We start from the raw sequence: 12,696 nt of genomic DNA on the forward strand, positions 1-12,696 counted from the left end.
ACCGTTTACAAAGCTTTTTTTTTAATTCAAGGTTAATCATTAAAACTCGTTTTTCTAGAAGCGTCAAAAAGCGAAGTGCGACAAGATAGCATATTCACGTCGACTTTGACTTTAATTTTCCTGTTTGTTTGTTTTTTTATCCGCTGTATCTCAGCAATTAGAGGGTTATTCTTTAATTCTCTGACGAAATTTTAGAAAAATTCTGAACCTTTTGAAAATAATATATGTAGAAATTAGCACTACTTAAAAATCGTAAAAATACATTTTATAGTAAAAATCAACTTGAAGTGGCCATATCTTGCAAACGATGAATTTTATTAAATTTGTGTAGAGTTATTCACGATTGAAAATTCGATTTTACAAGAACAAGATTAAAAAGAACAGGGAAAAATTGTTGGGTTGGTTTTTTGTTTTTTTTCCCATTCTCATTTTTTCAAATAATCAAAACTTGACGGCCTGTACTTTTCAATCGCCTTATGGATTTTGGTCCATTTTTCAAACGTATCAAAAATTTAATAAATTCGGAATTGATTTTTGTAACAAAAAGTTGTTTAGAAAATCAGCAATGTTTTGTGTGTGTCTATTTTTATTTGTGAATAGTCCTCAACAATACGTACAACTTTGATTAGAAAATTCTTTTAGGAAAAGATTTTCGAATATTGTACTAGGATGAACCAATGACAAAAATGGTTCTTGGTCATAGGAAAGGCCCCCACAAAGTTTGAGCAAAATTTTAAAAAATACTATAGTTTTGTTTTTAATTATTGGTCGTAAATTTTAAAAGCACATAGAATTCAAACGATTATCTGATTTCGAAAATAATTATCATTTAATAATTTGAAGTTTTTGAAAAAAGACGACGAATAGACAATCTAACAAAACTCGAAAAAAGCATAATGTTAAAAATATATTGACTTGTTTTGAAGTTGGACTACAGATATTTTAATTATTTTTATTTCAAAGACTTCCTTATAAATGTTGGATGTTGCATTTTTATTAAAAGGTACTATATAATATGAGGAAGGAATCATTCACTTTGAGTTATTTTTTTTAATAGTAAAGTAAAGGGAAACAACATAAATCGGCAATGCCACTTAACATAAAAGACTCTTCTACATAAAATGTTGTCTCTTCTTTGAGATAGAAGTTATTGAAAAACATGATTTGTTAAGAGACACAACAAATAGAAAGTGTTGTAACGCTCAATATCACGAGATATCGAAAAATGGACCTTGGAATCAAGAACAAAGAGTAGAAAGCAAAATTTAACGAATATAAAAAAGGAGTTGTGGCAACTGCTGTGCGAGTTAAGAGATTTTTTAACCGTTTTGACACAATTGCATATCAATTCAAGAGTTCAACATATTTGGACAATCACACCTAGGTAAGCTAATAACTACAAATAAATTCTCTTACTGCTTCTACCAGCCAACAATAATTGGTGTTCTCACCCTACATAGCTGTACTAACAAAACGTTTAGTAACTATGACTACACTAACTACACATCACACTGCAACAAGCATGCATTACAATTGAACTAACACTACTCTCAAATCTAACTTAAATCAGCAAACCAACACAAGAAAACCCAGTTGGTGCAGTAAACAAACCGAATCACCTGTTGATTGAACACCAATCGGTATTGTCTGTAAATGTGTGCGTGCTCAGGTGTTTGATTTGACTGTTTGTTTGTTTTGTTTTATATAGTTTGTTTTTGAAAGTGTTTTAGTTAGACTAATATCTAGTTCTCAAGTGTGGCGTACAAATTGTTTTGTTTTTCAAATCAACCAGATTCCTTTTTTTGCTTTTTGATAATTTTGTTTGCTTCTATGAAACTTGGTGTTGGTGAGAAGGCTTCTTCTCCTCCCATGATGAATGGTGATGTGATGGTGTGTGAGTCCGGTATGAATGATTCGAATGGGGAGGGGAGGATTATTGACAGTGAGTGAAGGTGGTGGTCCTCGCGCCTGATTCCTCAAACGATACCTGGAGTTTCGCTGGTCGACTTGGGCGGCTTCTTGACGCCGAATGTGTACCGCGGGGCGGATTTGACCAGCATTTTGTCCGCCTTCTCCACGTTGTACTCGCCCGGGGCCGGCGTCAGGTACTTCGGGATCTCCTTGGGCCGGCTCTGGAGGCAGTAGGCCGGCGGGGTGTCCTTGCCCTTGCAGCCCAGCCCGGTGATGTTGTACAGCGGTCCGGGCGAGAACGATTCCGTCCGGGGCCGGTGCCGTTGGCCAAAGCTGTACGCAGGTGCGGCCGCCCGCTTCGAGTCGACGACGCGCGTTCCTAAAATGGTCACGGAAGATTAGAACAGCCGGTTTTGGGGTAAATTGTCTAATATTGGAAATCTTATTTTTCCCTTATTCATCTAAACAGATATTCAACCATTTACGAATTACCCTCATCTTGATTAAAGTCTCAGAACTCAACGATGATGCGTGGGTGGCCGCGTGACATCAAGTTTGACAATAAATATTTATTAATTCGCGCGCAGCTTTGGCGTTTGAATTGTGGAGCAGGAAGTGATCGTCACCGAGACGAGACGAGACTAGACGCTTTTATGACCATTTAAGGTGCATCGAGTTTGGCGATGATCGTTTGGAATCAACAAAAAAAAATCTGATGATTGATTCGGGCGAATGTGTGATAAAACAAGTTTCACCTAATGGATTTTTGATGACTCAAACATTTATAAATAGAGTTTGATTTCATAGTATGAGAGTGTATTCTTTTTTCAATTTTACACATGCTAGCCAAGCATGTTTGCATTAATCAACTATGCGATTAACAAATTCATGCCAAAAATGCAAAAACGAGTTCAAAACATTATCATTAGAGTCATCCCTCATATTCGGAACAGTTTACAGATCGACCAATGTACCTTCGAGTGAAAGCTTTTCTTGCGATCTTTCGATTGATGCATAGACCGGCTGTACATTTTTACGTTTTATATCAAGTTTGCAAAGAAAAACATTGACCCTTGAAATCCACAAATTCGGATCACTTTTTTCTTACGATGTAAACAAACCTTTTATTCTCTCCAGGAGTACATTTTTTTTTATCAAATAATGACTTCGCACTCTGAAACCAATAAAACTCATGCTTAGTAATGTTTTATGAATGGTCTGATAACTTTTTTGTGAAAATATCAGTTAAATCCAAGTGTTCCACAATTGTGGAAGACACAATAACATCCCACAATCATGGAACAGGCAATTTGGAGGCAGCTGCTCTGGATAAAATAGTCTGGAAATGCAGTTTTTGTTTGAAAAGAATTACTTTTACTAGTGAAATAGCAAGACAATGCCGAAATAAAGGCCCTAAAAATAGCAGGGTCGGCAGAAAAGTTGCATTTTGCATTCTATTGACAAATTACCACAAAAGTGTTTGTGTGTGTTCCGAATAAGTGGGATGACTGTACATTATTTCAAAACGATTAATATTCTTCAGCTTGTGTTTACCTCACTCATTACATTGAAATAGGAACCAACATATAATATATTTTTTATTAGCAAGTTACAGCCTTTTGATTTCAAGATTTATTGAGAAAGTTTGCATGATTTCACGATAGTTCAATTTTTTACATCGAAAAACAGAACAATAGTTTTGGAGACATCGTTCAACCGTCTTCGATTTGCGAGAAACTTAGTCCTAAGGGGTAACTTTTGTCCCTGATCACGAATCCGAGGTCCGTTTTTGATATCTCGTGACGGAGGGGCGGTACGACCCCTTCCATTTTTGAACATGCGAAAAAAGAGGTGTTTTTCAATAATTTGCAGCCTGAAACGGTGATGAGATAGAAATTTGTATTATGAATTATGTTAAATTAGAAGCCCGATTTGATGGCGTACTCAGAATTCCGAAAAAACGTATTTTTCATCGAAAAAAAAAAACACTAAAAAAGTTTTAAAAATTCTCCCATTTTCCGTTACTCGACTGTAAAACATTTTGGAACATGTCATTTTATGGGAAATTTAATGTACTTTTCGAATTTTTTAGTTTAAAATTTCATGTTTTTTCTAACTTTGCAGGATTATTTTTTAGAGTTAAACAATGTTCTACAAAGTTGTAGAGCAGACAATTACAAAAAATTTGATATATAGACATAAGGGGTTTGCTTATAAACATAACGAGTTATCGCGATTTTACGAAAAAAAGTTTTGAAAAAGTTGGTCGTCATCGATCATGGCCGTTCATGGTCACCCGCGACAGACACGGACGACGAAACAAAGAGAAACGCAAAAAGTAACTTTTTCAAAACTTTTTTTCGTAAAATCGCGATAACTCGTGATGTTCATAAGCAAACCCCTTATGTATATATATCAAAATTTTTGCAAGTGTCTGCTCTACAATTTTGTAGAACATTGTTACACTTTAAAGAATAACCTTGCAAGGTTAGAAAAAACACGAAATTTCAAAATGAAAAATTTTATTCTAGATGAAAAAATGACCCTTCTGGGTCAATGTAGAATCGAAAAGTACATTAAATTTCCCATAAAATGACATGTCCCAAAATTTTTAACAGTCAAGTAACGGAAAATGGGAGAATTTTTAAAACTTTTTTAGTGTTTTTTTCGATGAAAAAAAGGTTTTTTCGGAATTCTGAGTACGCCATCAAATCGGGCGTCTAAATTAACATAATTCATAATACAAATTTCTATCTCATCACCGTTTCAGGCTGCAAATTATTGAAAACCCGGGCAGACGGTAATAACAAAATTCATGAAATTTCAATAACAAATTCTGTTAAAATAACAGAAAGTGTTATGGAATCTTCCTGAAAAATTCATTTTTGCATAAGGGTTTAATAACAGTTTATGTTATCATAACAAAATTTGTTATTGGTCTGATATTGATTGAAAGCTAAAACAACTTTGGAATAACATTTTTTGTTATGGAAGAATAACTCCAACTGTTATTGGGATGATCGGATTAGTTGTTAAAATAACAAAAAAATAATAACAAAGATTTGTTCGAAGAATAACTTAAAATGTTATTAGTCTGTTATTACAATAACAATCCAATAACAAAAAAATCGACGAATAACAAATCTTGTTATAAATAACATAAAATGTTATTGGCCTAGTATTTTCAAATATCAAAAAATGTTATTCCCAAGTTATTTCCGTCTTCTCGGGAAACACCTCTTTTTTCGCATGTTCAAAAATGGAAGGGGTCGTACCGCCCCTCCGTCACGAGATATCAAAAAACGGACCTCGGATTCGTGATCAGGGACAAAAGTTACCCCTAAGGACAAAGTTTCTCGCAAATCGAAGAGGGGTCGGGGAAACTTTTCCCGATTTCGTGTGAGTTGGTAGAGAATTACCCCAATGTAAATGTGCCTCTTCTTAAAAATTTCTCCAAAAATCAGAGAGGCAAATCAATGATTACTAAAATTAGATTTTTTTTTTAACAAAAAACGTATTGAATTGATTGTTAAATATTTCAAATATATTTCAATGATTTATGGATTTTGCATACAAGCGACGAAATATTAACTTAATTTATCCAATTTTAATTTAGAAAAATTATTCTTTGGTGAAATTTATCAAATCTTTTTCGAAAAACATTTTAATTTCAAATATATATAAATATTAATTTGTGACTGGCTTTTTCAGTCTTTCTTTGAGCAGTTTATTTGGTTGTTCATTTTAAACTTTGAGAGGTAAATCTTTGGCAACTGAAAAAAAATATTTGCGAAACAGAAATGTATTTTTGTACCATTTCAATTAAAAATCTTTTTTTTTGTTGCATAAATAGAATCAAGGGAGTCGGAGACGGAGCCGGAGTGGGTGGAGTCGGGTCTTTTTGGGGACCTGGAGTCGGAATCGGAGTCGGAGTCGTCAAAACTCGAACAGTTGGAGTCGGCCGGAGCTGGCCTACACGCCAGTGATGTTTTTGGTAAACGCATTGGTGATTAAAGTGCCTGAAAAATAGACATTTTTGAAAACAAAAATCCAATTTAAAATTGAAGGGCAGAGCCCCTGAATGCCCGCTAAAAAGTCATTTTTGTTACATCCTAGTGTACATCATTTGGACTAGATAAGGGACAAATTTATGACCCACGAAATTTGTACAGTTTTGAGAGACCAAAGTTGGTGACCATAAAAGCATTTAAAATTACTGTAAATATAAATAGTAGTTTAGGCAATAAGTTGCAAAAAGATGATTTTTACAGCACGACTCGTACATTTATTAAAGGAGGTTCAACGGGGTTGGATAAAAACGACAAGTGGTGAAAAAATCAAGTTTTGCAACATTTTTTGCAATTATGAAAAACCGCTTTTGATTGGAACTTTATATCAACCATCCATGTGTTAAGTAAATTCATCATTGAGATCAAAAAAATATTGAAAAATGATACTTTTCAATACTAGTACTGAAAAGTTCAACTTTCAGCACCCCCACGCATTGATAGGTATTAAATTTCCATTCTCTTATTATTGGTAGAGAAAAAGACCGTTTCGTCGTTCTAGAATGACAGGAAAAGTTAGTTGTTTCACGATAGAGTTGCAATAATAATATTACGACCCAGTTTGCATGTTTGTACATTGCTAAATGAAACTTTAAAGTACCGTCGTCTGGAGCGAATCGATACTACTGTCGAAAAAGGGACAGCAGGGTTTTAGAGCACTTTAAATGCTGGAATTTGGAAATCGATGCACAATCTTTATCAAACTGTGTCTATTCTATCCGACAATAAACAGCTGTCCCATTACGCCTAATGTGTCCCAATTTGCCCCATATGACGGTAATATTTAAAAACTGTTTGACACCAGGTCTTGCCAGTCCCTACTAAAACAATGCAAGAGATATAAATCTTGAAAGTTCTTTACAATAACAAAAACACTTCATTTGCACGTGCTCCATTAGCATCTTGCACTCCACAGTACAATCATCATCCAGCCAGCGTGGGCGTGAAAGTCCAACCCTTAATCTAACGTTGCCACCCGCGTCTACTAGAACATTAAGTTAATATATTAGCTGCACCGCGAATAACCGGCGCGTCTGCTCTTGAAAATTCGCCCCTAATGTTGACAGTCATTAGGAATAAATTATTTTCACCTATAAATGGACTAGCTCTTAACCTCTTTGCTCCCACCTTTGACTGGTGAGACGATCATCATCATCATCGTTATTTAGTACGTTCTACTAAGTTCGTCCCCTTACAAGGCAACCCATCCGCACTTCCGGCCTACGCTCCGTCGCGTGAACCGCCATTTTTGGGTGTCGGTCTTATTAGTCTGACTTAGTGTGTAGAGTGACTCACCCAGTAGCTGGGGCAGCAGGTACTGCGGTCCGGGTCCGCGGTGTTCCGCCGCGATCGGTCCGCGCCGCTTGGTCGGGGTCCACGGCCGCTGCTCGAAGCCGCCCATCACGCGGTACGACTTGGTGGACTGGGTCGACGAGGACTGGACTTTGTACTTCTTCCGGACGACGGTGGTGCTCTTCCGGCGGCTCACCGACGAGATCGAGGAGGTGGACCGGGCCGCGCCAACGGTTTTCGTCTGGACGGTCTGCAAATGGAAATGGCGCGCGTTGAAGTAACTTGGTTTATTTTGAAAACAGAACAATTAGACGCCCCCCCTGCCCCACCATCAATTTGGGGAGGGGGTGTGTTTAAACTGCAGTTTACCATATTTGTGTAGGGAGGTCTCAACGGGTAATTTAATTTAACAGTTTGTGTGTCGTAAACAAAACGTAAAAGTGCTCTTGCCTCGAGAGCAAATAACTGAAAACGAAAAAAAGAACAGAACTGAATGAGAATTCAAAATATAAATGTCAACAGTTGAAATCGGTGCTCACGAAATGGCCAATTAGTAACAGCAATTTTCTGAGTGCGAATAAACGGTCACTTGGATGAAGTTGTGCAGGATCAAGTTAAGATTTAATGTTTTTTTTTTATTTATTACTATTGATTTTTTTTTATTGCACTTGCGTTTTCATGAAATTATTATTTTTTACAAGATTTTTTATTTGCAAAAAAAAAAAACAGATGAGTGTGTTTTTTTATGAAGAAAAGAAGGTTAGAAATAGATAAATATGAGTAAAATAAAACATTAATCAGATTAAATCAGGTAAGTTCATATGAGTATTATTGTTTAATATATTCCTTGTTTCATTACATTAATTTGCACAAAATTATGTATTGTAATATTTTAAAATTAAGTTAAAAAAATATGAGTATCTAAAGCAAAAAAAAAAACTGACCGGTCTTTATCACTATTTCTTGCCTTTTCAAACTAAAAGTGTAAAAAAAATAATATTGAGGTCTTCCTTAAAAACATTTTTTAGAACGATTATAAGTAAACATTTTTAGGAATGTTGGAAAAAATCATTTTATATTTGGAAACCCTGATGTGATTAAAAATAATGCATATAATTTCATTAGGTTTGATAACTTAATCCAATTTCCAAACAAATAAAATCGTGTATTTAAATTAAACCCGTTTCCAACTGAACATTCATCCCACTAACCCACTCTACTCCGGTGCCTGATCTGGAACGTATTTATTAGGCCATAATTAGAGGAAACACGACCGGTAAATAACCGGAGTTTGATTGCTTCCTTTTCCTGCCCCTTGGCCGGCCTCATCCTCTCTTCTTCTGTTGTGTAGAGTAAACTTGCTCAACCATTCCGAGAAACTGTGGAGTGGGTGCACGACTCTGATTTAGATGTACCACATTGTATGTGTGTGTGCAGTATGTGCGGTTTGTGTGCAAAAGGTGGTCAACGTGGTCGATACTAGGGTTGTGCAAAGTTATTTTTATCTTTGGAATTGTTTAAATTTGTAACATTTATACAACAACACCAGAAAGTCCAGAAAGAAAAAGTTTAAAGGAAATAAAAAAATAATTTGATTATTATGCTTAAAACGAGTTCAATGTATATATTTCTAGTTTCATATTTTCAGATTCATTTTTTTTTGTATTTTAGGGTGTTAGAAATCAAATAGTTTTGAAATTTTCACAAAAAATAACAAAACTTCAAGTTTTCATTAGTATTAAGCCATACACTTTTTTGAATTTAAATTAATAATACTTTGAGTTGGGTGTTGTCTAGAAGTAAGTCTTTGATTCGAATAACAATTATTGTCGATTCGGCGAAGGTCACATTTTCCTTAAAGAAAAAGTGGCTTTTTAATGTGTTCAAGATATCGTACCTTTTAATATGGATCAGCGCACAGAATTGATCTTGTCAATGGCGACCTATAATACGTGATCGATGGTAATCACATTTAATATGACCATAAGCTCTTGAGCATTTTACACACCGCGACCAACTTGTTTAATATGCAGGAAATTTATGCCCTGGGTAATTTGTAGGTTGTTGGATTTATTTAGGATTTTTAAAGATTCTCCTCTCACTAAAATGATCTAATTTAATCAGAAAATATCCATTCAGTAATAATTCATGCACCTAACAAATTGATTTTGTGATTATTCCTCTGAAATCGGAAATACGATCCTTGGCCGCTGATTAATCTCAATCAGACAAAATAAAACGACAAATCATCCAGCAGTGATTCCGATCTTAAAAAGACGTCGACCGGCGGTGTCCAGCGTCGGCGTCAACATTCACAGCCCCGAACTGTATGATGAATGGTTTCATTTACAGCGCTTGCTTTCCATGTATGGATTTCGTTCTATCGTCATGTTTTGGAATTAACGTCTCGTCGGTCCGATAAATTACGCACAGCAGCAGCAGCTGTTTGTCTAGCTGGTTGCTCGACGAGGTGCGGTCAAAACCTAGGGACCCGCGTCCTCGCAAGAATCATTGCGGGGATGAATATAAATCGTCGAGTGGCGCGACCTTGTTGGGGGTGTCCATTTTTGGGAAGGCATCTGGAGTTTGAAGACAGATCGCACTGGTGAGGTCTACACAATTAAGAAAAAAGTTGAGATTCGAACGGATAAGATAGAAAGAGGAAGGTGGAAAAAACAAGCAAAACAATGTAATTGCTTTTATTGAACAAATATTATACATTTATCTAGATTGCAAGATATATCCATTGTACATATTTTTTGTACATTTATTTAGTTAAAAAACCTGATTGAGTGTCCAATCACAATTGATGACTTTTCACCTCAATTTTAAATACCAGCAATTTCAATTTAATATTAAAATATTGAATTTTTCAATATTCATTGATTACAAATCTGGGAGGTTCTACATTTACAAAAGGGATACCTTATAACTTACTTACAAACTATATAAAGAGCGGATCACTCTTTCTTTGAAATTACCTTATTCATCTTGATGATGATTTTTTAGTGTAAGAAAATCTGCCCCTGGTTTGTGTGGGAAAATAATAAGTTGAGTTTTTGCAGCATTTAAAATTTTGAATAAGAATTGAAAATATCCATGCTTTTTGTAATCATCTTGCCATGACACAAAGGCTGGAGATGCTTGTGTCATCAGCAAAAAGTGATTTCTAACATCCTGAGTGCAAACCAGGCAAGTCAGAAGTAAAAATATTGTATAAAATTGGACCCAAAATTCTACCTTTAGGGACGCCAGCACGTACAGTTAGTTGATCAGATTTGCTGTTCTGATAACATACCTGTAGATTACGATCCGTCAAATAATTTTGAATAATTTTCACGATATAAATCGGAAAATTAAACCTTTTCAATTTCGCAATCAAACCTTTATGCCAAACACTGTCAAATTCTTTTTCTATGTCTAGAAGAGCAGCGCCAGTAGAATAGCCCTCAGATTTGTTGCTTCGAATCAAATTTGAAACTCTCAACAGCTGATGAGTAGTTGAATGCCCAAGGCGAAATCCAAACTGCTCATCAGCGAAAATTGAATTTTCATTAATGTGCGTCTTCATTCTATTAAGAATAATTCTTTTGAATAGTTTACCAATAGATAGCTTTTAGCTTCGGCAGGATTTATGTCCGGTTTCAAAATCGGAATTACCTTGGCATTTTCCCAAGTGCTGGGAAAATATGCCAAATCAAAACAATTGTTGAAAATTTTGACCAAGCTACTCAAAGTTGCTCCGGGTAAATTTTTAATTAAAATGTAAAAAATGCCATCCTCACCAGGGGCTTTCATATTTTTAATTTTTTTGATAATAGATTTTATTTCATTCAGATCCGTATTAAAAACTTCTTCTGATGAAAATTTTTGTTCAACAATATTCTGAAATTCTATTGAAATTTGATCTTCAATAGGACTCAAAACATTTAAGTTGAAATTTTGAGCACTCTCAAACTGCTGAGCAAGTTTTTGAGCTTTCTCCCCATTAGTTAATAGAATATTAACACCATCTTTTAAAGAAGGGATTGGTTTTTGAAGGTTTCTTAAGAACCTTTGAAAGTTTCCAAAAAGGTTTGGAATAAGGTTTAATTTGTTCGACATCTCTTGCAAACTTTTCATTTCGCAGGAGAGTGAATCTGTGGTCAATAACCTTTTGCAAATCTTTTTGAATTCGCTTCAGTGCAGGATCACGAGAACGTTGATACTGTCTTCGGCGAACATTTTTCAGATGAATCAAAAGCTGAAGATCGTCATCAATAATGGGAGAATTAAATTTGACTTGGACTTTAGGAATAGCAATATTCCTAGCATCCAAAATCGCATCAGTTAAAGATTCCAAGGCTGAATCAATATCAGCTTTGGTTTCTAAAACAAAATCATGATTTAAATTATTCTCAATATGATGCTGATACCTGTCCCATTACTTAAACGTAGAACTATTAGACTTTGACTTTGATTTATCAAAACAAAATCAATTGTTAATGAAAAAAGACGAAGTTTGTGGGGTTTAGCATGTAATTTATAATTTCCCAGTCCACTGGAAAGGCAAATATGCAGATGCAATTATGATTTTCCCAAAAGAAGTTTCAATTTCAATACCCAAACTTTCAATAACGTTTAACTTAAAGTCACGTAAAGTGCAGTAAGTCATGCTACGGTGGAAATATCCATAAATGATTATGAGTTATCCACCTCAAACATATCAGCACGCGAAATCAAGCTTTTCTGATCCGGCTCAATTCTGTAGGGGTGTTGATTCCATAAAAACAAGTAAAGATTCTCGATTTTATACAAATCGGACCACCTCTTCCTTTTTGTCATAACCTTAAAGTTATCTACGCTTTATCTACGTAATTTGTGAAAAACCTCCATTTTCAAATTATAATATCTCTGGAACCACAAATTGTAGAGGGTTTATATATGATTAATTTTGAAGAAAAATGGAAAACAAAATTGTCCTTGAATGTAGATATTTTTTAAACAAATCTTAATTAGGGTTAAACCGCTTTTAAAATTTAAAGGCAGAGTGCCGCTTCCTGTTAGGTCAAATCCAGGTTATTTATGGAATTTGGGCTCAGTTCACACTGAATTACACCATGATATCTAATGTTTGTATGTAATTATTCGTCAGTAATTTGTATGACAGAATTCTTTTAAATTGAATCCAAAAATCATTAGTCATCAGTCCTTCTCACAAAACCATTAAGCTTCCTATAGGGGAGAGTGGGGAGACTTGATCCCCGGGGAGACTTGATCCCAAGCCTGTATCTCGTCAGCATGTGGGTAAAAAAATTAGCATTGTTCTAGAAAGTTGTGCGAAATTGACTAAAACTCATTGTAGAAAACAAAGAAAAAAATTAAAAAATGGTTAGATTGAGTTAAACACATTTTTCTAAGAAGTGCTGCAAAAAACTTCCAAGAG

General features: G+C 35.0%; 1 protein-coding gene across 2 annotated transcripts in view; it reads right to left on the reverse strand.

Moving 5' to 3' along the window:
* The window catches only part of LOC6031734 (nucleoporin NSP1), a 49,748-nt gene that overhangs the window by 8,759 nt on the left and 28,293 nt on the right, over nucleotides 1–12,696 (reverse strand). For both annotated transcript variants that reach the window (XM_038252999.1, XM_038252997.1), the window contains exons 2-4: nucleotides 7,641–7,736; nucleotides 7,275–7,521; nucleotides 1,988–2,290 (exon numbers count right to left, since the gene is read on the reverse strand). In XM_038252999.1, coding sequence (XP_038108927.1) covers nucleotides 1,988–2,290; nucleotides 7,275–7,521; nucleotides 7,641–7,643 — 553 coding nt within the window. In that variant the 5' untranslated portion in view covers nucleotides 7,644–7,736. The remainder of the gene's footprint in view (nucleotides 1–1,987; nucleotides 2,291–7,274; nucleotides 7,522–7,640; nucleotides 7,737–12,696) is intronic.

Source organism: Culex quinquefasciatus, chromosome 2, assembly GCF_015732765.1.
Source record: "Culex quinquefasciatus strain JHB chromosome 2, VPISU_Cqui_1.0_pri_paternal, whole genome shotgun sequence".
Classification (NCBI taxonomy): Eukaryota; Metazoa; Arthropoda; class Insecta; order Diptera; family Culicidae; genus Culex; species Culex quinquefasciatus.